Below are 27203 nucleotides of genomic sequence, written 5' to 3'. Positions count from 1 at the left end.
GCTTGTTATGCTAAATGGTCAGGAGGTGCATAAAGACAAAAGACTTAATGTCTCCAACCCATGGGCTGATTAACTTGATCATGTTAGAATGTAGTCAATCTTTACCTTAAACTGTACCACAATTTATTTCAAACATTAATACATTTTTAATCTTACAGCACAAAAAAACTCTGTATTTTCATATTTGTGCGAATTTCCCATTCATTTCCTATGGGGGTTATTTTTGACCCTGAGTGTGACTATTTTTTGTACGTCCACTAAGACTTTTCAAATCCTGTTCCCAATTGTTTTGTGTGTTCATATACCAAGTACCAATAAAGTCACCAAGTTTCGTACCATTCCGATGAAGCTACGATTTAAAAAAAAATGTATTTAAAAAAATTCAGGTCAGAAATGGCAGAAGAGTCCTAGAGGGTTAATCATAAAACACAGACAGACAGGCAATAACACAACACAACTTAACACAGTGGTAACCAGACAAGGAGTGCAGGAGAAGGAACAACTTAAGTTGTGAACACAAACGAGAATGATAATCGCACACAGCTGCTCGCATCCAAGGTAAATAATCCTCACTAGCATCCCTTACATGTGAACTATACATTGTCATTGGCTAAAACGAATGCAAAGGTTACTATTCGGAACAAGTGCGCACCCAAGTCCGTGTTGCTTTTACATTCACGTGAATTGCAGCACAGTTTGAGTGCATCTGAACTCCAGGTAGTCTCAGGTTCGGTTCCCCAGTGCGCACAGAGCTCATCATGACCTCTTTCACATTAGCAATATTTCATGTGAACTGTGCTCTGCTCCGCTTTTTGGTTTAATTTCAGTCAACAGTGCAGCCCTAGATTAACCTCACACAAGCACAAAACAAATCTCACTTCACACAATAAGCTCTGTCTCACATGCTAACTGTATCTCACACGTGCTACCGCTTCATCGCACTGATTTTTGTGTAGCACGTGCTACACTGTACAGCCCTGCAGCGGTTAATGATTTGTCCGTCTGACTCTGTGATGGAAGGGCGTCTGAGCTTCACGTGTCTTCTCTTCCGCCGTGAGTTTCTGTTTCTTTCATCTCATCATATGAAATAAAATAAAAAAAATCATGTCAAGGGTGCTTCTGTAATGTCTTGGAAACTTGTGTGAAAATAGTCATTATTCTTCACAAAAATGTATTTGGTGTTGCAAACCCTAACCCTAGAGCAGAAATTACACTCTTCACATTATAATATCAAATGTTTTTATATCATAGAAATATTATATTAATAAAACTGTTTTAATAGTATGTGCTGGTGTGATTCACATTTGTAATACAAAATTCAGCATCAGAGTTTAGTTTCAGGGTGGACACCTTCATCTGTTGCATCAACGTAGCTCAATTGTTGCTAAATATGTTGTATTTTGCAACTCTCTCTGATGAAATTCAGCTCACCTTCTTATGTTCATACTTCATCTGCTTTTTTCTTTGCTACAGCTGTTTGTTTCAAATGTGATTTACCAGTTTATCAAACTACTAGCATCACTGTAAAAAACATTCCTGACTACAATCAAAATGGATGTTTAAAACTATTGCAATTACCTTTTTTTTTATTCTGTGGCGGAAACAAGCTTCCATAGTCAATATATTGATGTACATTTGACATTTAATTAAAGTTTACAACCCATGAAACCCAATACCAAATCCCTTTGACAAAACCAGAGCAAAATCCAGGTGCAGATTTGGTGCAAAAAAACAGATTCAAACTCAGATCAAAACATAGATGCTGTTTTGGGGGGAAACCAGAGTAAGGTTAAAGGACAAACTGGATCCAAACTTAGAGAAAAACACAAATTCAGAGTCAGACTTGAACAAACCGGATCCAAACTTAGAAAAAAAACACAAATTCAGAGTCAGACTTGAGCAAACCGGAATTCAAACTTAGAGAAAAACACAAATTCAGAGTCAGACTTGAACAAACCGGATCCAAACTTAGAAAAAAAACACAAATTCAGAGTCAGACTTGAACAAACCGGATCCAAACTTAGAAAAAAAACACAAATTCAGAGTCAGACTTGAACAAACCGGAATCCAAACTTAGAGAAAAACACAAATTCAGAGTCAGACTTGAACAAACCGGAATCCAAACTTAGAGAAAAACACAAATTCAGAGTCAGACTTGAACAAACCGGAATTCAAACTTAGAGAAAAACACAAATTCAGAGTCAGACTTGAACAAACCGGATCCAAACTTAGAAAAAAAACACAAATTCAGAGTCAGACTTGAACAAACCGGAATCCAAACTTAGAGAAAAACACAAATTCAGAGTCAGACTTGAACAAACCGGAATCCAAACTTAGAGAAAAACACAAATTCAGAGTCAGACTTGAACAAACCGGTTCTAAACTTAAAGAAAAACACAAATTCAGAGTCAGACTTGAACAAACCGGATCTAAACTTAGAGAAAAACACAAATTCAGAGTCAGACTTGAACAAACCGGATCTAAACTTAGAGAAAAACACAAATTCAGAGTCAGACTTAAACAAACCGGATCTAAACTTAGAGAAAAACACAAATTCAGTGTCAGACTTGAACAAACTGGATCCAAACTTAGAGAAAAACACAAATTCAGAGTCAGACTTAAACAAACCGGATCTAAACTTAGAGAAAAACACAAATTCAGTGTCAGACTTGAACAAACTGGATCCAAACTTAGAGAAAAACACAAATTCAGAGTCAGACTTGAACAAACCGGATCTAAACTTAGAGAAAAACACAAATTCAGTGTCAGACTTGAACAAACCGGTTCTAAACTTAGAGAAAAACACAAATTCAGAGTCAGACTTGATCAAACCGGATCTAAACTTAGAGAAAAACACAAATTCAGAGTCAGACTTGAACAAACCGGTTCTAAACTTAGAGAAAAACACAAATTCAGTGTCAGACTTGAACAAACCGGATCCAAACTTAGACAACAACACAAATCCAGAGTCAGACTTGAACAAACCGGATCTAAACTTAGAGAAAAACACAAATTCAGAGTCAGACTTGAACAAACCGGTTCTAAACTTAGAGAAAAACACAAATTCAGTGTCAGACTTGATCAAACCGGATCTAAACTTAGAGAAAAACACAAATTCAGAGTCAGACTTGAACAAACCGGTTCTAAACTTAGAGAAAAACACAAATTCAGGTCAGACTTGAACAAACCAGATCCAAACTTAGAGAAAAACAAAAATGTATTTGGTGTTGCAAACCCTAACCCTAGAGCAGAAATGACACTCTTCACATTATAATATTGAGGCAAATGTTTTTATATCATAGAAATATTATATTAATAAAACTGTTTTAATAGTATGTGCTGGTGTGATTCACATTTGTAATACAAAATTCAGCATCAGAGTTTAGTTTCAGGGTGGACACCTTCATCTGTTGCATCAACGTAGCTCAATTGTTGCTAAATATGTTGTATTTTGCAACTCTCTCTGATGAAATTCAGCTCACCTTCTTATGTTCATACTTCATCTGCTTTTTTCTTTGCTACAGCTGCTTGTTTCAAATGTGATTTACCAGTTTATCAAACTACTTAGCATCACTGTAAAAAACATTCCTGACTACAATCAAAATGGATGTTTAAAACTGTTGCAATTACCTTTTTTTTTATTCTGTGGCGGAAACAAGCTTCCATAGTCAATATATTGATGTACATTTGACATTTAATTAAAGTTAACGACCCATGAAACCCAACACCAAATCCCTTTGACAAAACCAGAGCAAAATCCAGGTGCAGATTTGGTGCAAAAAAACAGATTCAAACTCAGATCAAAACATAGATGCTGTTTTGGGGGGAAACCAGAGTAAGGTTAAAGGACAAACTGGATCCAAACTTAGAGAAAAACACAAATTCAGAGTCAGACTTGAACAAACCGGATCCAAACTTAGAAAAAAAACACAAATTCAGAGTCAGACTTGAACAAACCGGAATCCAAACTTAGAGAAAAACACAAATTCAGAGTCAGACTTGAACAAACCGGATCCAAACTTAGAAAAAAAACACAAATTCAGAGTCAGACTTGAACAAACCGGAATCCAAACTTAGAGAAAAACACAAATTCAGAGTCAGACTTGAACAAACCGGTTCTAAACTTAAAGAAAAACACAAATTCAGAGTCAGACTTGAACAAACCGGATCTAAACTTAGAGAAAAACACAAATTCAGAGTCAGACTTGAACAAACCGGATCTAAACTTAGAGAAAAACACAAATTCAGAGTCAGACTTGAACAAACCGGATCTAAACTTAGAGAAAAACACAAATTCAGTGTCAGACTTGAACAAACTGGATCCAAACTTAGAGAAAAACACAAATTCAGAGTCACACTTGATCAAACCGGATCCAAACTTAGAGAAAAACACAAATTCAGAGTCAGACTTGAACAAACCGGATCTAAACTTAGAGAAAAACACAAATTCAGTGTCAGACTTGAACAAACCGGATCCAAACTTAGAGAAAAACACAAATTCAGTGTCAGACTTGAACAAGCCGGATCTAAACTTAGAGAAAAACACAAATTCAGAGTCAGACTTGATCAAACCGGATGTAAACTTAGAGAAAAACACAAATTCAGAGTCAGACTTGAACAAACCGGTTCTAAACTTAGAGAAAAACACAAATTCAGTGTCAGACTTGAACAAACCGGATCCAAACTTAGACAAAAACACAAATCCAGAGTCAGACTTGAACAAACCGGATCTAAACTTAGAGAAAAACACAAATTCAGAGTCAGACTTGAACAAACCGGTTTTAAACTTAGAGAAAAACACAAATTCAGTGTCAGACTTGATCAAACCGGATCTAAACTTAGAGAAAAACACAAATTCAGAGTCAGACTTGAACAAACCGGTTCTAAACTTAGAGAAAAACACAAATTCAGGTCAGACTTGAACAAACCGGATCCAAACTTAGAGAGAAACACAAATTCAGAGTCAGACTTGAACAAACCGGATCTAAACTTAGAGAAAAACACAAATTCAGAGTCAGACTTGAACCACAAACCGGATCCAAACTTAGAGAAAAGCACAAATTCAGAGTCAGATTTGAACAAACCGGATCCAAACTTAGAGAAAAACACAAATTCAGAGTCAGAATTGAACAAACCGGTTCTAAACTTAGAGAAAAACACAAATTCAGTGTCAGACTTGATCAAACCGGATCTAAACTTAGAGAAAAACACAAATTCAGAGTCAGACTTGAACAAACCGGTTCTAAACTTAGAGAAAAACACAAATTCAGGTCAGACTTGAACAAACCGGATCCAAACTTAGAGAGAAACACAAATTCAGAGTCAGACTTGAACAAACCGGATCTAAACTTAGAGAAAAACACAAATTCAGTGTCAGACTTGAACAAGCCGGATCTAAACTTAGAGAAAAACACAAATTCAGAGTCAGACTTGATCAAACCGGATGTAAACTTAGAGAAAAACACAAATTCAGAGTCAGACTTGAACAAACCGGTTCTAAACTTAGAGAAAAACACAAATTCAGTGTCAGACTTGAACAAACCGGATCCAAACTTAGACAAAAACACAAATCCAGAGTCAGACTTGAACAAACCGGATCTAAACTTAGAGAAAAACACAAATTCAGAGTCAGACTTGAACAAACCGGTTTTAAACTTAGAGAAAAACACAAATTCAGTGTCAGACTTGATCAAACCGGATCTGAACTTAGAGAAAAACACAAATTCAGAGTCAGACTTGAACAAACCGGTTCTAAACTTAGAGAAAAACACAAATTCAGGTCAGACTTGAACAAACCGGATCCAAACTTAGAGAGAAACACAAATTCAGAGTCAGACTTGAACAAACCGGATCTAAACTTAGAGAAAAACACAAATTCAGAGTCAGACTTGAACCACAAACCGGATCCAAACTTAGAGAAAAGCACAAATTCAGAGTCAGATTTGAACAAACCGGATCCAAACTTAGAGAAAAACACAAATTCAGAGTCAGAATTGAACAAACCGGTTCTAAACTTAGAGAAAAACACAAATTCAGTGTCAGACTTGATCAAACCGGATCTAAACTTAGAGAAAAACACAAATTCAGAGTCAGACTTGAACAAACCGGTTCTAAACTTAGAGAAAAACACAAATTCAGGTCAGACTTGAACAAACCGGATCCAAACTTAGAGAGAAACACAAATTCAGAGTCAGACTTGAACAAACCGGATCTAAACTTAGAGAAAAACACAAATTCAGAGTCAGACTTGAACCACAAACCGGATCCAAACTTAGAGAAAAACACAAATTCAGAGTCAGATTTGAACAAACCGGATCCAAACTTAGAGAAAAACACAAATTCAGAGTCAGAATTGAACCACAAACCGGATCCAAACTTAAAGAAAAACACAAATTCAGAGTCAGACTTGAACAAACCGGATCTAAACTTAGAGAAAAACACAAATTCAGAGTCAGACTTGAACAAACCGGATCTAAACTTAGAGAAAAACACAAATTCAGAGTCAGACTTGAACAAACCGGATCTAAACTTAGAGAAAAACACAAATTCAGTGTCAGACTTGAACAAACTGGATCCAAACTTAGAGAAAAACACAAATTCAGAGTCACACTTGATCAAACCGGATCCAAACTTAGAGAAAAACACAAATTCAGAGTCAGACTTGAACAAACCGGATCTAAACTTAGAGAAAAACACAAATTCAGTGTCAGACTTGAACAAACCGGATCCAAACTTAGAGAAAAACACAAATTCAGTGTCAGACTTGAACAAGCCGGATCTAAACTTAGAGAAAAACACAAATTCAGAGTCAGACTTGATCAAACCGGATGTAAACTTAGAGAAAAACACAAATTCAGAGTCAGACTTGAACAAACCGGTTCTAAACTTAGAGAAAAACACAAATTCAGTGTCAGACTTGAACAAACCGGATCCAAACTTAGACAAAAACACAAATCCAGAGTCAGACTTGAACAAACCGGATCTAAACTTAGAGAAAAACACAAATTCAGAGTCAGACTTGAACAAACCGGTTTTAAACTTAGAGAAAAACACAAATTCAGTGTCAGACTTGATCAAACCGGATCTGAACTTAGAGAAAAACACAAATTCAGAGTCAGACTTGAACAAACCGGTTCTAAACTTAGAGAAAAACACAAATTCAGGTCAGACTTGAACAAACCGGATCCAAACTTAGAGAGAAACACAAATTCAGAGTCAGACTTGAACAAACCGGATCTAAACTTAGAGAAAAACACAAATTCAGAGTCAGACTTGAACCACAAACCGGATCCAAACTTAGAGAAAAGCACAAATTCAGAGTCAGATTTGAACAAACCGGATCCAAACTTAGAGAAAAACACAAATTCAGAGTCAGAATTGAACAAACCGGTTCTAAACTTAGAGAAAAACACAAATTCAGTGTCAGACTTGATCAAACCGGATCTAAACTTAGAGAAAAACACAAATTCAGAGTCAGACTTGAACAAACCGGTTCTAAACTTAGAGAAAAACACAAATTCAGGTCAGACTTGAACAAACCGGATCCAAACTTAGAGAGAAACACAAATTCAGAGTCAGACTTGAACAAACCGGATCTAAACTTAGAGAAAAACACAAATTCAGAGTCAGACTTGAACCACAAACCGGATCCAAACTTAGAGAAAAACACAAATTCAGAGTCAGATTTGAACAAACCGGATCCAAACTTAGAGAAAAACACAAATTCAGAGTCAGAATTGAACCACAAACCGGATCCAAACTTAAAGAAAAACACAAATTCAGAGTCAGACTTGAACAAACCGGATCCAAACTTAGAGAAAAACACAAATTCAGAGTCAGACTTGAACAAACCGGATCTAAATTTAGAGAGAAACACAAATTCAGAGTCAGACTTGAACAAACCGGATCCAAACTTAGAGAAAAACACAAATTCAGAGTCAGACTTGAACAAACTTGATTTAGTCATCTGGGAACCTGCATGCTAGAGCGCACATATCTTCACATTTACACTCAGTCGTTGTAATCAAACGCTGTAGATTTCTACATGTGTCTGTTTACTGGGATCAGCTCGATGACCTGCGATCGTGCTTGTGTTTGGACAGATGGGATCATTCGGGAAGGACTGGAATGCTCAGAGTTTTTCTCTTTCCGGCTATATCAGTATTTTTAGGGTGATTCCTCTCCAGTGTCTTCAGTTCATAAGCACTTTTTATTCCTGATGTTTTACTTTTTAATGTTTAAAACAATCTGCACCAATCAATTCATGGTCATTAATACCAAAAAATGTAAGAATTTGACGTTGCCATTGCTTACGAATGAGAGATTTGTGGAATAAACCTGAAGCTGTTGTCAAAAAGTAGATATATTAAATGTAATTATTATAGAAATGCACAAAATATTTAGTGCTTTACGGAAAGTCTGATGGTACTTTGATTTCTGCTCAGTCCAGAGGTTTATGTTTTGTTTGAGACTCTGATTGAAAGTTAATAATTAAACAAACTCAATGCATGTTTATTTACTGTCCTACCGAACCTCGGGTTTCTGATGAATTCTGCGCTTGTTATTATGAAGCTGTAAAACACATGCCTCTGTTACTTCCAGTGGTTTATATTGAGAAATACTGTTACACTTCTGTGCAAATAACATCATTGTGTAATCGATGAACGTTCCTCATTCGACACAAGATATTCAGTGACTGTAAATACCAAGATGTTACCAAAACAAGCATCAGATCCTCATATCAGATTGATCAGCGAAGGGTCATGTGACACTGAAGACTGGAGCAATGATGATAAATTCAGCTTTGATCACAGGAATAAATGACACTTTACTATATATTCACATAGAGATCAGAAATAATGCATAATGAAATCTGCACGTCATTGCACATCATTAGTGTCAATAAAGCTTTCCGGGCAGTTTCTCCTCCCACTGGTGTTTCTCCTCCTTCACTGTCTGCGGTCGGGCTTGTATTGACAGCGGTTAATGATTTGTCCGTCTGACTCTGGGATGGAAGTGCGTCTGCTGAGCTGAGGGACAAAGAGCAGAACAGAGAAAAGCTGCAGGAGTCATGAGGGTCCTCGCTCTTCTTATCTTCACGAGTCTTCTCTTCCAGACCGCCGTGAGTTTCTGTTTCTCTCATCTCATCATGTGAAATACATGTTCAAAAATCATGACAAGGCTGCTTCTGTAGTGTGAAAACAGTCATTATTCTTCCAGAAAATGAATTTGGCGTTGCAAACCCTAACCCTAGAGCAGAAATTACTCTCTATACGTTATAATAATGTTTTTATATCATAGAACTATTATATTAATAAAACTGTTTTAATAGTATGTGCTGGTGTTATTCACATTTATAATAAAACTTTCAGCATCAGAGTTTAGTTTACATTTACATTTATGCATTTGGCAGACGCTTTTATCCAAAGCGACTTACATTGCATTCAAGGTACACATTTTACATTTTGTCAATTCTTGCTTTCCCTGGGAATTGAACCCATGACCTTGGCGTTGCTAGCGCCATGCTCTACTGTTTGAGCTATAGGAAAGCTTAGTTTCAGGGTGGAGACATTCATCGGTTGCATCAACGTAGCTCAATTGTTGCTAAATATGTTGTATTTTGCAACTCTTTCTGATGAAATTCAGCTCACCTTCTTACGTTCATACTTCATCTGCTTTTTTCTTTGCTACTGCTTTTTGTTTCAAATGTGATTTACCAGTTTATCAAACTACTAGCATCAGTGTAAAACATTCCTGACTACAATCAACATGGATGTTTTATTAATACAACTTATTACATTTAAAAAATTAGTTATTTCTTGTATAACATGAAAAAGTTGAAAATTGCTTAAAAGGATAGTTTACCCAAAAATGAAACTCACAATCAGAGTTATATTAATAAATGTCCTGACTCTTCCAAGCTTTTTAATGGCAGTAAATGGCTTATTCGTTTTCCATAATAGTGCATCTATCCATCATAAAAGTGCATCTATCATCATAAAAGTGCATCTATCATCATAAAAGTGCATCCATCCATCATAAAAGTGCATCTATCCATCATAAAAATGCATCTATCATCATAAAAGTGCATCTATCCATCTTAAAAGGGCATCTATCCATCATAAAAATGCATCTATCCATCATAAAAGTGCATACATCCATCACTTGTGCATCCATCCATCATAAAAGTGCATACATCCATCACTTGTGCATCCATCCATCATAAAAGTGCATACATCCATCACTTGTGCATCCATCCATCATAAAAGTGCATACATCCATCACTTGTGCATCCATGCACTTTTATGATGGATAGATGCACTTTTATATAGCCATTATAAAGTTTGGAAGAGCCAGGACACTTTCTAATATAACTCTGATTGTGTTTGTCTGAAAAGAATGTGTCATACACACCTAGGATGAGTAAATCACCAACCCTTTACCTTATTTTTATGAGTTAAAGCAATGTAAAAACATATGTTGTCATAACTTATTGATCATATAATTTTTTTCACAGTGAGACAAATGAATCTCACGTTGTTTTTACTCTTTCTGCTATGTTAATTTCTTTCTATAATTAATATGAATTAAATAATTTATAGTCTTAACTTCATTCAGATGTTCAGATGGCACATTACTATTATTATGATTAATTCAACTACATAATTGTCAATTATGGAAGCTTGTTTCTGCCACAGAATAAAATGTTTCTCAAAATTCTGGCATTTTGTTTCACAATTCTGAGGAAAAATAAGTCAAAATTGCAATATGTGATACGTGTTGAATCCACATGTACCAGATGTGGCCCGGATCTGGGCAGACACTATGTTGCTGTCTGGGAAGGTTAGAAATGTTGCAATTACCTTTTTATTCTGTGGCAGAAACAAGCTTCTATAGTTAATATATTGATGTACATTTGACATTTAATTAAAGTTTAATTTTATCTTATTAGATTCTGGATGAAAAAACAGCACCCTATACAACCCAAAACCCAATCAACGAACAAGAGCAAAATCCAAACTTGGACAAACCGGGTCCAATCGTAGAGAAAAACACAAGTTCAGAGTCAGATCCAAACAAGAATTCAACGTCAGAGGAAAAAGAGTCATTCTTGGGCCCGGCCCAATGTCTGGAACAGAAGTACACACGGCTGTCTTGCTCAAAAGTGTTCTGTCCACCTTGGAGGCGATGTATCGCGGGACAGTGTGTCTGTAAGATGCCGTACAAGTGTCCACGGCAGGAGTACCACGCGTGTACGCTGGAAGGATCCAATTATTACTCCATGTGTCAGGCCAAAGCCATCTCCTGCAGATCCAACAGGCCCCTTTTCTCTCATATCAGCAGAACCTGCGAAGGTGAGGACATAATCCTTGATTAACCTGCATGGAAACAAGACAAAAAACCCTCAGCTAACAAAAATATGTTCTAGTAACATTCTTCTAATGTTCCAATTAAAGGATGAGTTCACTTCAAAATGAAAATTTCCTTATAATGTGTCTTGTCTTTCTTTCTTCAGTTTTTTGAGGAAAACATTCCAGGATTTGTCTGCACATAATGGACTTCAATGGGAACCAACGGTTGAAGGTCCAAATCAATGCAGTTTCAGAGGAAGGGCTTCAGAGGCTCTGATTCCAGACAAGGAATAGAGTCTGATCTAGACAAACCATCGCCACATTTACAACACAAATACACATTTATATACTTTTTAACCACGAATGTTCGAGTTTGGTGTTCTGCTTTTGCATGACGTTTGACGCCATCATGTCGGAAAGGTCATGTGTGACGTAGGAGGAAGTGCTGTCCTAGTGCCGAAAAACTCCATCTCATGTTCTCCTCCAACTTTAAAATTGTCAGACAAAAGCAGAACACCGAAGTCGAGCATTTGTTGTTTATAAGTATATAAATGTGTATTTGTGTTGTAAATGTGGCGATGGTTTGTCTAGATCAGACTCTATTCCTTGTCTGGGATCAGAGTCTCTGAAGCCCTTCCTCTGAAACTGCAATGATTTGGACCTTCAACCGTTGGTTCCCATCGAAGTCCATTATGTGCAGAAAAATCCTGGATTTATTTCCTCAAAAACGTAATTTCTTTTCGACTGAAGAAAGAAACGCATGAACATCTTGGATTCTTTGAACGTTCAAAACTTCCATGAACGATGTAAAAATACCATTTTGTGCTTTTTGAGAACATTATTAAAGACCAGATAACTCTGAACGAACGCTCTTTTAACGTTACTGGAAGAACGTTTGTTCATAACTTTGAGAGAACCTTGAGAGAACGTTCTGAATACATTTCCTGTTATCACGTTTGCAACGTCATCCGTGTACAACAGAATGTGAAACTGAACAGAATGGATCAATAGCCCTTTTTACTGTTTAGTTGCTTCATGATTCTTTTGAGTAGTTAAAGAAAAGTTCTTTAGATTCTTCAGATCAGTGCATTGGTTTCTTTAGAAAAGCATTTAACACACAATCTCACAAAAATGTGCTGCGGGTCAAATTGACCCGGAACACAATGAAAGTGTGGGATGAATTGGTGTGTGATTTATACAGTGCTCACCGGTTTGTTTGCCCGTGTTTGTGTCCAGCAGAAGAGAAGGTGGAAGTCAGTCTGCAGGACTCTGGCTCTGATAAAGTGGTCATGATAAAGACACAGATGGGAAAATTGTTGGTATGTGACAAGGGCTGGAATATGGCTGCAGCGAATGTCGTTTGCCGAAACCCTCTGAATGTCGCCAGGTAAACACACCCATCACTACACACAAGACGTCCTTCCTCTCGACTCATCATGTGCTGACTGCTTTTCTTGTTCTGTCTGTGTCTCAGCGGAGCGGAGAGGGCGGCTAAAATCCAGTACAAGTCTCTTACTGGCTCTAACTGGCCAACGGAGTGTATGAGGGTTCGCTGCATGGGATCTGAGCTCTCATTGGCGGAGTGCACCATCTCTAAACCCGAGAAAAACACAAATGACTCAAAAGTGGCCGTCGCAAAGTGTTATGACGAACCCAGAGGTGATTTTTAAAGACAATTAAACATCCCTCTTAATGAGCGAGTGCTTTTGGCACTTCACACAAATATTTCGAACAAAAGTGTTCTTTGTTTGCATCATGCAAAATATGATATCTTTTATTATTTTCATTTCCTTGAAATCGTACAAAATAAGATATTTTGCTTAATGAAAATGAAGACTTTGGTGTCCCATACATTTGAGAAGAATTAGAGGCACATGTGTTTGGTTGTGAGAACATCCGGCCACCTAATAAGAGCACATTTATTTCGCCTAAAACTGCCTTGCTGCTAGCACTAGCATCAGTCTAGTGTTAATTTTGTCACCTATTTTTAATTTAGTCTTAGTCTTAGTCTTGTGCCAAATGTCCTTGTTAGTTTTAGTCATATTTAGTCATTCACATACCTTTTTTGTTAGTCAAGTTTTAGTCGACTAAAAGTCTCGTCATTTTAGTCTAGTTTTAGTCAAAAGACAACTCAAGGTATCTTAGTCCAGTTTTAGTCGACCAAAAGTCTAGTCATTTTAGTCTAGCTTTAGTCAAAGGAAAACTCAATATATTTTGTGGCAAAATAAGTTACATAAAATATATATAACCTGCATAATGTGCAACAACACCATAGCTAACTGGTGGATTTACAGCATAGATGCCTAAAATCAGCATTAGCTCATGAGACGATGGGCACAAATATTGATTTCGATCTTGATTCAGTATGAATTCATATGTATATAGCCTACTGTACATATAAGGAACAATACCTTTTTTACACTTTTTTGGGGTTATATTATATTTGCTTGCATTCTTTACTATTCACTATTATTAACATTTCAAAATTTCACAAATAAGTAAGCAGTTATGATCTGCAATACTTTTTTGAGCAACTAGACTACATGTGTATTATTAAAGAGCCATACAGGCACCCAGTGGGTAATGGCATTACAAGTGAATTTTTGTATTTTTCCAGCCACAAAATGGCTCTAATTTACCTCTTTGCAGTGGAATTCTCTATTTTAACCTTAATTAACACACTAATTGTAATATAAATAATAAAAATATTAGAAGAAAAATATTTTAAGTGGTCATTAATGGACCATAAGTATTGCACAAATAGTATTTAGTACCAAAAGATCTCCTCAAAATATTCAATAAATATTATTGAATTAAAATATAGGCTATTTATTTTTAAAATAGTTAAGGTGTATGGTCACATTTGACCACCAATGAGTATAAGTGTGACTTAATTAGTAAGGAATACCTGAGGGTTAAATACAAGAAAAACATTAATATTAATGTTAACAATGTTGCATCTCTACCACTCTCCATAATAAAATGATACTGTAAATGTGGCTGACGCACACTATGCTGTACGGTTTACCAAAGATTGCTGCAAACACCAGTATAGTGAAGCTGTTGTGTAACTTACGCGGCTTAAGCCATTCACATACACAGCGCTAGAAGTGTTGAGCGCTCCGGGAACCACGTGACCACACGCGCGCGGCCGCGAGATGACAGGAGGAGTATGAGAGAGACCTGTAGCCTACTCGAGCTACAGCGGGAACTCTTTCTGAATATTTTGAACAGCTGAATATTCATCTCATGATGAAAAAGTAGAGACAATTGTAGACGAAAAGGAAGAGAGATTTTATCTTAGTTTTTATTTTATGCAAAACATTTTAGTTTCGTCCTTTTTCGTCAACAATAATGCATGTTAATTTAGTCTTAGTCAGTGTTTTTGGACATTGGTGCGGTCTCGTCATCGTCTCGTCTTCGTCATGGAAAAAAAGGTCGTTAACGAACATATTTAGTCTCGTCTCGTCTGACGAAATTAACACTACATCAGTCAAGCGAGTCGGCGACCTGCAGGCGCTCTCAGTCGATGCATATTGTCTTGATTTTGGACTCAATAACAGTAAAGTCTTCCTTAAACCAAGGCAAGGTAACGTACCTAAGGTACTCTCAAAGCTCAGGTTATGATGCTTTCTGCTCTTCCTGCTTCTGAGGATGAGCAGTCATCTCGTTATATCTACTCTGCCTGATCCGGGCCCTCAGAGTATATATATCGAGCTCTCTTGCCAGGTCGAACAATCAGAGCAGCTGTTTGTGTGCTTCGGAGACTGTTCCAAAGGGCTGCCAGTGTAACGGAGGCCAGCTTGTATTTGCTGTACGAGTAAAATCTCACTCCTCTGATCTCAAGAGACGCTCTAGTGACTGATGCTAGGGGTTGCAACCTTTAGCCTCCTTGTTAGAGTGTCCGACTCTCATGCCGACGGACCCGGGTTCGAGTCCCGCTTGGAGTGGGGTGGTTCAGACAGGAGGGGTTGCATTGGTGCCATGACCCGGTTGGGAGTGAGGTTTAGGGGGGTGAGTGTAACGGAGGCCAGCTAGTAGTTGCTAGTAGTTGCTCACTCCTCTGATCTCAAGAGATGCTCTAGCGACTGACCCTAGGGGTTGCAGCCTTTAGCCTCCTTGTTAGAGCGTCCGACTCTCATGCCGACAGACCCGGGTTCGAGTCCCGCTTGGAGTGGGGTGGTTCGAACAGGAGGGGTTACATCAGTCATGAAGCAGAGACTCATTGTATAATGGATGCAAAAGCATTGGCCTATTGTTCCGTGGGCTTGCAGTGTCCAATCGGAGTGAAGGCCCACTTCACCAAAAGAATGTCCTCCTCCTGAGTGTGGCTAAGTGGGGTGTCCATTGGTGACATCTGTGCGTCAGCCGACTGGTTCTCACTGTCCACCTTTTCCAGATTTTATAACCTAGACGTCCCTACTCTTCAAGTACGGATTTTGTCCATTTAAAACTAGTCTTTTGCCCCTGAAGGGTCCTGCCAGATTAGGGTACCATGTCTCAGAGAGCATATGGCATCCAGCACAGACTTATATAGGCATTTGGCCCCGCCTGTTTTTACAGGGTCAAATGCCATTTGTCTGTGCAGGTGCACAGATGTAATCCAATCAGGGCTTCAGTATTCGGAGAAACAGAGTTTCCTCCATAGCGTCAGCAAAAACTGATGCAATTCAAGTGAACAGAATCGAAAGGGAACCGAGGTTCAACGTTACGTCAGAATAACTGATGAATTGGGATCTCTGTCTGAGAGACCAATTACCTTTGAGTATAAACTAAATGAGCCATTGCACATAGCATCGTGCACCCCATATAAGGAAGAGCGCGTGCAATCGCACTTCAAGCTTTCACTTCGGAGCCGAGCGGTTGTTGTTTTGCTCTGCAATCATCAAACGAGTATGCTACGAGTTGAGAGAAGCTCTTCATTTGGTGTTGATGTGACGGAGTTATCTAAAAGTGAATTTCCTGCTGTTTCTTCAGCTTCTAAAAGAGCCTTTTCACACTGCTGGCTGTTGTTATAGTTCCTGTTAGTTGTGCTGCGACCATCTTCGACCATCTTCAGCTTATTTCCCTAAAAGAGCAAGCGCGGGTGTGACACTAAAAGATGTCCGTGCATTTCTGGGTTCAGTCATTCCTATCCTCCTCCGACACTTCTTTCTCCCGACTCTTATTTCTCCTGAAATCTTGAGTCCCCTCTGCTGTTGACCAGCCGCCGCTTGTGGGTAAAAGCACATCCGCGGGTCTGCAGTGCGGGACGTAAATCACCTTGTCCTGTCCCATGCCTTTCTTCCCGGATGTGCACGAAGAACTTTGGCATGATGGAAACATATTAGTGCCAATATTGAAGTGTATAACGAATATTGAAAACGGTCAGTGGGTTCGGGGGTCATCCACAGCTCTCGTCCAGCACCTTTGAGACAGCTTGTAGGGGTGCGAGATGTCGACATGTGCTGGGCAGAGACTCATTTGTTGAGTCAAATTTCAAGACTATGCCTTGCCACTTTCATCCCCCTCTCCTATTGCCAACAGGCAGTGGGGTGCGGTTTGAGGATGCAATGCCTTCTCATGCACCCCCTGCCCAACCATGGAGCCATGTAAGTGTTTCACCTCACACTAATGGTGATGATACACAGGGCAACTTTTTGAGCAATATTACTAGGCAATGTTGCCGTCAACGGGCAACCAGGTAAGACACAGGGCCCATGACAGATCTAAAGTATCCAGATAGAAATTTGTTGCCCATTCCCAATGGGAAAGTGGCCAAGCAACATTGCTTTGTAACATTGCCCAGCAACATTGCTCAAAAAAGTTGCCCCATGTATCATCACCTTCAGACCCCACTCCGGGACACAATGCCTTCCGGGTCAGGTCACTGTTCCACTGTGGGTACATCTGTGATCCCTTTGACCCCGCTTGTATGGTCCCAGCCCGTATCGCTTCCCAGCCCAGCATCGTATGTGAGATGTCGACAAATCATACTTTTTCGATGCTCCTATCTCACAAGGTGGCAGTTCTTGGCTGGGACCACAGCCGACAGGGACCATGACTCGAGTTGCTAGCAGTACGGCTTGCGCTGAGCCACTTAAAATCGCTGCTACTAGGCAAGCACATACTAGTTCTCCTCGCTCTCACCTTGTACCCTCTTTGGACCTCTGCTTGGTGCTAACAGCCCACATAAAGTCAATCATGACTGATTGAAAGGGGACTCGGTTTCTCAACGCAAAACTTGAAGTACGTTTGCACGTGCTCTTCCTTCTACGTTTCTCTCGCAATTGCAATGTTTATCTCTCACAATTTCTTTCCCATTTGTGAGTTATATACTCGGAATTGCAATTTTTTAAAAAAATCACAATTACCTTTTTACTTTTTTTAATTCCGAGGCAGAAACAAGGTTTCATGGTATCTAACATAAAAGTGACTTAATATGCATCTCCAGCAGAGTTTTTTTTATTTATTGAAAAGGTGAGCATTAACTTCTGTGCAACCATGTTACTGCATGATTGACCGTGATAAAACAAAAGGTAACATTTAAGGTAAATTCATGTTGGGTTGTAATATGCTGACCCTTCTGACACACACTGATGTTTTTTTTTCTGTGTAGGCACATGTAAGTTCGTCTGTGCAAATGGGAAGTGTTTAATCCATGGAAAACCCTGTAATGGTATTGATGACTGTGGAGACAACAGTGATGAGATGTGCTGCACAGGTGAGTCTCTACTTCCTGCCTCTGTCTGTGACATCATCATTCTTCTTCCTGTTTTCCACAATTCCGTCTGTTTGCTGTTTGTAAATAAAGTACTTTTCATTTTTTGATGAAACGCATTACATTTGTAATTGTAAACAACTTATGCATTGCCTTAAAACACAGTATTAAAAACCCATCTTAATGTTACTGTTTCTGTTGTGTGAAGGATGTGAAAAAGCTTTCCACTGTAAGTCGGACGTCTGTATTCCCCAACACGCCGTCGGAGACGGAATCAGGGACTGTCTGGGAGGAGAAGATGAACTGGATGGTCAGTGAACTCATCATTACAATGTTCATTGTAATTGTAAGTAGGTTCAGTCAGTCATACTTGTTTTTGTTACAGAATAATTGTCTGTTATTTTCATTGTGTCTCAGAAAACAGAAAATCAGCAAAGAAGAATAAAACGGAAGATTGGTTTTCCGATCCAATGTCAGGTGAGAACAAACTCTTGACACTTCAGCAAACAAAAAACCTCTAGGAGAGACCCTTCTTGATCTGGTCAGCCAGCTAACAGGGAACATTCTTTAATAATGTTCTCAAAACGTAAGCACAAAAACATTATTTATACATTATTCATTGATCTTGAAAAGTTTTAGTTGGACGTTCATCTAACATTTTTAAAATCGTACTACTTCAAACTACTGTTTAGAGAACATTAAAAAGTAACGTTCCCATAATGTTTGAAGAATCTTCCCTTAAAGCTGCTGTCCGTAAGTTTTGCCTCTTTGTCGCCATCTCTGTTTGAAACCTGAAATTGCAGTTATGTGGGTTCTTCTTTAACTACTTTACGTGGGTTGTGCATCGGCACATGAATCTAATGTTTCGAGGCTCGTAGTAACAACACTGAAAGTCCTCTATTTCCTCTCTACTCTAGCTTGTGCTACACTGGGTAATGCATAAAACTTAGTATTTCAGGCACTTTTTGTGTTTTTTCGCCTCTTCATGACGGATTGCTTCCTGTATTCCTCAGTTGTAAGTCGCTTTGGATAAAAGCGTCTGCTAAATGAATAAATGTAAATGTGTAGTTGTCTATCAACGCACCAGTTGTCAAAGATGATTGTAGTTTTGAACTTTCTGGATTACAAGTCGGCATCAAAATGTCAAGTTTCCAGCTGCAGTAAGAAGAGGCTACAAAAGATCCACCACCTGCAGCATCCACACATGCAATAGCCTACTAGCCAGGACTTTCTTTATGCATAAGGACGTGACCTAATGTCGCAAAGACGAATGGCGGCAAACTCATATTTCCCACTGAAACCGACCAGACCACTCAAATTAGAAAACATTATTACAAGCTTACCGCTGTGCATCAGGCTAAGGAGATAGCTTTGAACACTGGCTGGTTATGTACTTGCTCAGTCATGGATTTTGGATAATTTTTTATGAAAAAAAGTTACGGACTGCAGCTGTAATGTTAGCATTACCAAGAGAGATTTTTTTTTTAATAACATTTTGAATGTCCAGGGAATATTCAGAAATAATGTTTTGTAACTTAATGGGTATGTTAGCAAAACATTCTTAGAACATGTTTTTTGTTAGCTGGGAAAATGTTAAATGTTGTGCACATCTGCTATGTCTCATTGTTCCAGAGATCAGAAGAATACGTTCGTCTACAGAGAGCCAGCTGAAGTGTGGGATTCCCAATATGGACTATGCGTACAAAAAAGAGGAAGATGCGACACATACACGCAGGAAACGCTTAGTAGGAGGGGAAGAGACCTTACCGGTCAGTCTTGAAAAAACAACTTCAGAAACACCAGGGCTGGGCAGTATGATGATATGCTGTATATTGTGGTTTCTGACTTCCGGCCAATCTCTTCCTTTAAAAATAGGTGCAAGACTCCAGATTGCCAAAGAACAAAACTTTTAAACCTTATCACTCCCTCGCACCTTGTAACAAATCCTTCCCTCATGGGTCAAAATGACCCGAAGCCCTAAAATTATACTTTGTTTTGTCCAGAAAGCATATTTCATTTCATTTTGATTATATATTTTCTATTTTTAATGCAATTTTTTAATTTACCTTTAAATTGCTAGATTTGTATCAATAAATAATTAATACATAATAATTTAAGCACATTCTTCACATCCTTTCAACTTAAATTCTAAATAACTCACAATTTCATGCATAACCCTGTTTATTCAGCTCAGAATATCTCACATTGGGCGTCTCTGCCGACCTCTTGTGGAAAAATAATAATATAAGATAATATTTCATGATTCTTGCCACTAGATGGCCTTATAGCTCTATATATGGAGTGGATGAGCTGTTCTAAAAAGTCAGTTCACACGTTTATCTCTTCAGTATGAATTCAGATACACATGTTGACATTATAAAATATTTTTTTGGTAAAGTTTGAGCATTCTTAGGGTTTTCTATGTGTACTGACACATTCCATTAATTCCCAAGGTGGTCAAATTGACCTGCGAGGGAAGGATTTGTTCCTTTTTAAAATTTAAACCACAAAACTCCTCAAACCTTCATGGTTCAAGTGCGACAAAAGTCCTAGGATCTTGGACCACGACAATGAAAGGAAAAGTTGAAATGAGTTTTGGGTCAAAGGGAAGGATGAGGGAATCCAGTTGATAAAGCATACACACTTCTGATTATACTTGAGGAGAGTTTTATATAATATGCAAACTCGTAACTATCCACAAATAAAGATGACAGATTTGTGTCACTTTGCACCAAAACAGACTGTTTCAATAGGTTTCAAAATGTTTTTTTTTTACAGCTGAACACATATTGACCCAGGTAATGTTCTCAGAACTTTAGCTAACGTTCTGGCAATGTTCTCTCAAAGTTATAAACAAATGTTCTTGTAGTAATGATAATAGAATGTTTGTTCAGAATTATCAAAACATAAGCACAAAAACATGATTTATACATTGTTCATGGAATGTTTTTTTTCTTTCTGAAACATTTTAGCATGTTCCAGAATGTTAATAAAACTCCATAATGTTTACAAAATGTAATGTTCCCTGATGTTCACATAAACAAGACTAACGTTTTTAAAACATTTAAAGGAGACTATTATACGAAACTCACATTTACACAACTTTTAAACAAATGTGTACACAATGATAAAAAATCAATTCGGTTGTCTGTGCGACAAGACATCTTTAACCGTCTCGTTCTGTGTTCTGAAAATGCTTAACGAATGTTTGAACATTAATTTGCTAATGTTCCCATTGTTTTCCAATGCTCCCTGAAGGTTTAAAACGTCTAGTTTTAAAAAAAATTTTTCTTGAAAATGCGAACATTAATGGATTTGATAGAATTTGATAGAAGTGCTTGTTGAACTAGAATCTTGTGGCCAGTTTTTCGGTTTCCGTAAGAAAGAGTGGATCTTTGGGAGATGCTCGGGCAACATACCTGGAGTGAACGTATTCAAAATTAGGTTTCAATCGGCTGTGGAAGGAGTTTAAACGGAAGATGTAAATAGGGGATGATGCTCCAAATTGGTCTATTTTGCTTCTCCAAAGAGTGAATATGACTTTGTCTGGAGCAGGGTTCCTCAGAACCAGTCCTGGAGGGCCATTGCACATCAGAGTTTAGTTACAACCCTGATCAAACACATCTAAACAAAATAATCACAGTTCGAAGAAAAGTTGCAGGTAGGTGAGTTTGATCAGGGTTTGAGCTAAACTCTGCAGGACAGTGGCCCTTCAGGTCCATATCAGGTCTGGCTAGGCGGATTGGATGTGGATGAAGTCGGGGCAAATTCTGAACATCATAGGAAGCCGAAAAAGGCAACCAGGAACATGGACTCTAAGGTTCAGTCGATGGTAGGGTTTAAATAGCCTGAGCGTAGAGAGAGGACGCAGAGGCTAAGTTAGTGGAAGGCGTTTGTGGTGGCATGAAAACCTATGAAACAGTTCCAGCCGGTTAAGCTGAAAGAGTGCTCAGGGCAAGGCAATTAGGAAAGGCTTCTTGGGAAGCATTAGAGATATTTCGGATCTGCTGGGTTAGTTGAAGTTGGTTGACAAAAACTGGATGAATGTCCGATTACGGAGCCAAGATTCAGATTTTTTAGACCATTCATGTCCTCAAAGGTTGGTGGCTATGATTATGGAGTATATTTCGTAAAGTACTGAAGGGACCGTGCCTGACTGTGAGTTGAGAGAACTGAACTTTGTAGGCCTTTCAGAGGCCAACCGGCGCCCACCATAATAACCTAACCCTAATCACTGAAGCCTCTGGAGGATGCTGCATCAGTGTATAATTTAATGTCATCGGGATGAGTAATGTAGTTATTGTAGAAAAAATTAAATGCCATTCCAAGATGAGAAGTTGAAATTGTTTTCCATTATGCTTGTGTCATCTAACGTGACATCCGAGGGGATGGCTGCTGCTTTCGATAAAAGGTTGGACAAGAAGGATTTCCCTTGAGGGATTAATTAATTGAGGTGGCCAAGAAGAGTTGCTTGTGCACTTACACTATATTGCCAAAAGTATTGGGACACCCCTCCTAATGCTGAGGGTCACAGTGCGCAGAAGTCGCCAACTTTCTGCAGAGTCAAGAACTCCAGACCTCCAAACTTCTGTGGCCTTCAGATGAGCTCAAGAACAGTGCGTAGAGAGCTTCATGGAATGGGTTTCCATGGCCGAGCAGCTCATCCAAGCCTTACATCACCAAGTGCAATGCAAAGCGTGGGATGCAGTGGGGTAAAGCGTGCCACCACTGGACTCTAGAGCAGTGGAGACGTGTTCTCTGAGTGACCAATTACGCTTCTCTGTCTGACAATACCATGGACGAGTCTGGTGTTGGAGGTTGCCGCAGAACGGGACTTGCCTGACTGCATTGTTAAATTAAAGTTCATGTGCATTTAAAGGCAGGCGTCCCAAAACTTTTGGCAATATAGTGATTCTATAGGAAGTTGAGTGATATGGTGGATTTTTTGGGGAGCAGAGACGCTTGGAAGGAAATTGAGTCAAGTGTGATGCCTGAAAAACTCAATGGAGGTGCAGGGCCCAGAGTTTTTTTCTTCTCTGATACTGGAAAGCCCTGACTGTGGTGGTACTGATGGAGGTGTGAAGATTAGAATTCATAGAGAAGATGGAGGACATAAGGGAGTCTGTGATTGTTGAAGAGAATCCAGCACAGTGCTTCTGAAAGGGAGTCAAAGATCTCTTGAAGTCAAGTCGAAGTCGAAGAAGGGTTTGAAGTAGTCGTAGTCAAAGAAGGGTTGCTTCTGCAACTGAAGGTAAGGTGTACGGCAAAAATAGTAGGTGACTTTCCAGAGGACTTCAAAGAAGAGCTAGAAATCTGGGTGGATAGGCAAGACATTGAAGGTTCTAGTGATGCTTTGGCCTACCAGGCAAATGAGTTTGATGACATGGTCATTGGTAGCATATTGCATGGAGAAGTCTGGAGCTGGGATGATACTGATAATGCTTGGAATGCTGTGGGAAGATTGAAAATAGAACTGGAGGTTGAAGTAGTCCAGATTGGCCCGCATAAGGTTGAATTCCTTGGGGCACTGGATAAGATATCTGGACTGAAGAGTTAAGGGGCGGTCACACTATACTTTTCATTCCATTGACTTTCATTCATACAAATGCGTGAGTCATGTGAAAAGTCGAGTAGATTGTATATTTTACATTTTTAGTGTATTACTATTTGTTTGACTGTTTGAGAAATAGAGTAAACAAGAGTCCTATTGCTGTGAACGGCTAAAACAGGGGTAAAGGAATGGTTGATGGGATGAAAGGATGTATGTGAGTAGGGTTTCTAAGCAAGTTGAGAGTACAGAGAAGAAAAGAATGATGAAATTATTAGAGCAGATCAGATGGAGCGAGTGCAATCATACAGCTTGGATGCGGCTAGGGGGAGCTGTTGTGGAGGAGAATGTCTTGTGACGTCAAGGGTGAAGGCGAGTTGCCAGAAGCAATGTAGACCGTTGAATGGTCCCGTTCCTGATGTTGTCCTCGGATCTGGTAGACATGTGGCAGCCGCAGGAGTTGCGAGGAGAGTTATCAGGAATTGAGTGTTGGGGAGGCGGCTGGTGAGGAGAACGAAAAAAGCCAGATTTCGCGTCTACTATGAGTAAGGTAATCTCGGGTTCAATGGTCTTAAGGTGGAGAAGAGGGAGCCTGGGAATGAGTCGGAGTTGGAGAGTTTCCTTGAGATGATTTTGGACGAGAATGCTTGCAGGGCTGAGGAATGTGCAGAAGGGAATGCAAGTGTTGGGAACTATGACTGTGATCGGAATGATCCTCGATAGGGTGGAATTAAATCAAACAGATCTGAATCGAGTTATTCTGTATCTCTGAATCCAAAGAGAGTGAACTTTGGCCCGATTTAAGAAGTTTTCGTGATTGGTTGAGGTGTGGCCCTGCTCCCAAACCTCAGTTAACTAGTTAACTTTATAAATTTCACTAGGCAGTACATAATGAAATGCCTCTTTGTTTTGGTCTGATCTGTGTTTGTGACCTTTACCCCTGCAGACTCAGATACAGTGGCAGGTGGCCATACAGGAGGAAGACTCGATCCACTGTGGAGGGGTGTATCTGGGTGGCTGCTGGGTTTTGACCGCCGCCCACTGCGTCAGGTACAAGCCATCGGCACACGTTTTGATCAAACCTGTACAGAACAGCTACTGAGAAAGACTGCGTCTGAAATTGCGTACTCTCTTGAGTAGGTACTTATTTTGAATAAGTAATTACTTTGTGAGTACATTCTATATAGCTTTAATGTGAGTAGAATGAATGTAATCTGGACATTCGCTATGTTTTACATTATCATGTGACCTACCAGCATCAGTTGCGTTCTCTGTAGGTCATCTGGCTACTTTTTGCTTACTAGTACTGTGAATTCAGACATGCTTCTTTTGTCACATACTGTTTTTCACCTATAATATAGTAGAGAAGTATGCAATTTTCGAATGCAGCAAAGCAGTTGTGCATTTGCGTGTCTCTAGGCCCAAACCAAAGTCCTACCGAATCAAGTTCTCTCTCTGGAAGAAGCATTCTAGGCAGTTGACAACCGACAGCATCCCAGTGAAGAACATCATCATCCATCATGAATATAACCCACAAACCTACGCCAACGACATTGCTTTGGTGCAGTTACAGGAGCTTAATCTTTCGGACAAGTGCATGCTGGACAACCCCGCGGTCCGAGCCGTCTGCGTGCCCTGGTCCACCCAACAGTTCCAGCCCAACGACACCTGCACCATCTCCGGCTGGGGCCGCGACAGAGGTACGGCTCTAAACTGCCATATTACACAAATTGTTCCAAATATAAAAGAATATCAGAGTCCACACCACAACTATAACGATATCGCTCAAATCCCTTTTTCCCCCTAGTTGACGAACAATAAAAACATTGACAGCCAATCAGAATCTATCCTGCTTTAATGAGCTATAGTTTTTAAAGTGAAAGACAACAAAACTGCAGCTCATGCTTATAATAAACAGAACGATATCGTTCGCTGGTGTGGACGCTGATATAGTTATTGGTTTTAGTTTGAGTTATTTTACTCTGGTGGGGTTACAGTCTGGGTTTTATTGTCTGTTTGTTTGAAGCGGGAAAGTCAGTAGGGACTCTAAAATGGGCAAATGTGACAATTATCGGCGACTGCAAGAATAATTACAAGGACCGTTTCCTCCCTGGAATGGAGTGTGCAGGTACGTGTGTGAGTGTGTACTATAGGTATGTACTTCTGTAATTAATGTTTAAGCCTTTGTTTAAGTAACGTAACAGAACCATGCGCTTAGTGACTCTTTGTTCACCCGTTCCTGTGCTCTCATTGGTTGTGCTCTGTGTCAGGTGACCTGGAGGGGAAGGTGGACTCGTGTCAGGGCGACTCCGGAGGGCCGCTGGTGTGTAAAGATGCTTCTGGCCTGTCGTACGTGTGGGGAATAGTGAGCTGGGGTGATAAATGCGGCGAACCCAATTATCCTGGCGTCTACACTAAAGTAGCACATTATTTCGACTGGATCCGCAGCCACACAGGCTGGCCGGCTGTAACCAAATTTAACCAGTAACTGGTTAACATTTGCAGATTGATCTTACTGTATGTGCTTTTGAACTTTAGTTTGTTGTTGCCATAAAAAAAAAAGATGATTATACATTTATCAAGCAATTTAAAACGTATTCCCGTCTATTCTTTTGTTTCCATGCGTTTCATAGCTTGTGGTGTTTATGAGAAATTAAATTTAATGTTGCATTTCTGATGTGAATTTCCAAATTAGATTTTAAACCACGTATAAACGTTGTTTAGAGTTGATAAAACTGATTCTGTAATTTTTTCTTGCCAATGCAAACGTGTTTATGTATATCCTGTAATCACATAGAAAGAGCTACTGCTTGGAACTGCTTGGAATATGAAATAAAATTAAAAAAAAACCTTATACACTGATACACTTATACAAGTTGTGTAGTCATTTATTGTTTCTACATATTTCAAACTTTGAGAATTCTATAAAAATAAAATAAAAAGTTTATAAAGATTCAGTTGCACATCCGGGCATAGTTTGATAGCCGCTGTTTATCTGTTTGAACACCAGATGGCCACAATGCATTTTACAATATTATAATATTATTTTATATAGTTATATTAATCTCATCTTCAACCTATTTGTTCTCTCAATAATAAAAACTCATTACTCACCTTCATGTCCTTATGGAACTATACAATTTTGTTTTATACAATTTTTGGAATACTTTAATGTAATCATTATTCATGTACAAGCAGCAGGCTTTGAAACTCATCCACTGTATAGGCAACAAAGAATGCGTCCATGCTGTTTGTCTTTGCCCCAAGAAAGCCATCACTTGATCTCACGATACTTTGATACGTTACAGTGGCGTCAAATGAACATTTCTAAACAGGGGGAATACAGAAAAGGAGTTTTCTGAGATTCTTGCCCCGTTTCTTTTTGAAGTATATTCTGAAATCTTAAAGTGCTCACAACTATGATGCAAGGTATAATTTGTTTTATTCCTATAAGCCCAAGAAAGATTTGTTGCTTATTGATAATTGGAGACCCATTAGTCTGTTCAATAATGACTATACAATATTTGCTCAAGCCTTTGCCCAAAGGTTCAAATTAGTATTAGATTCAATTATTGAGGACAATCAATCTGGGTTTATGAGAAAC

At 38.9% G+C, this 27203-nt stretch overlaps 1 protein-coding gene across 4 annotated transcripts; it reads left to right on the top strand.

Annotated features, from left to right (window-relative positions):
* Positions 1–1004: 1004 nt before the first annotated feature.
* Positions 1005–26525, top strand: LOC307117723 (complement factor I-like). 4 transcript variants are annotated; one of them, XM_079802749.1, is made up of 13 exons: positions 1005–1053; positions 9017–9121; positions 10952–11354; positions 12591–12738; positions 12826–13010; positions 17950–18054; positions 18260–18361; positions 18469–18528; positions 19684–19820; positions 24546–24649; positions 25019–25299; positions 25626–25727; positions 25870–26525. In XM_079802749.1, exons 2-13 carry the CDS (start codon positions 9071–9073, stop codon positions 26085–26087), a joined length of 1896 nt encoding a protein of 631 aa, XP_079658875.1. In that variant the 5' UTR covers positions 1005–1053; positions 9017–9070; the 3' UTR covers positions 26088–26525. The 4 variants fall into 4 exon arrangements, with proteins under 4 accessions (XP_079658875.1, XP_079658873.1, XP_079658874.1 ...); XM_079802747.1 differs by having other exon boundaries at positions 12588–12738; positions 25870–26470; XM_079802748.1 differs by lacking the exon at positions 1005–1053 and having other exon boundaries at positions 8715–9121.
* Positions 26526–27203: the final 678 nt, after the last annotated feature.

The sequence above is a fragment of the Gobio gobio genome (assembly GCF_949357685.1).
Source record: "Gobio gobio genome assembly, chromosome: 21".
Classification (NCBI taxonomy): domain Eukaryota; kingdom Metazoa; phylum Chordata; class Actinopteri; order Cypriniformes; family Gobionidae; genus Gobio; species Gobio gobio.
This window is presented reverse-complemented; position numbering and strand designations above follow the sequence as displayed.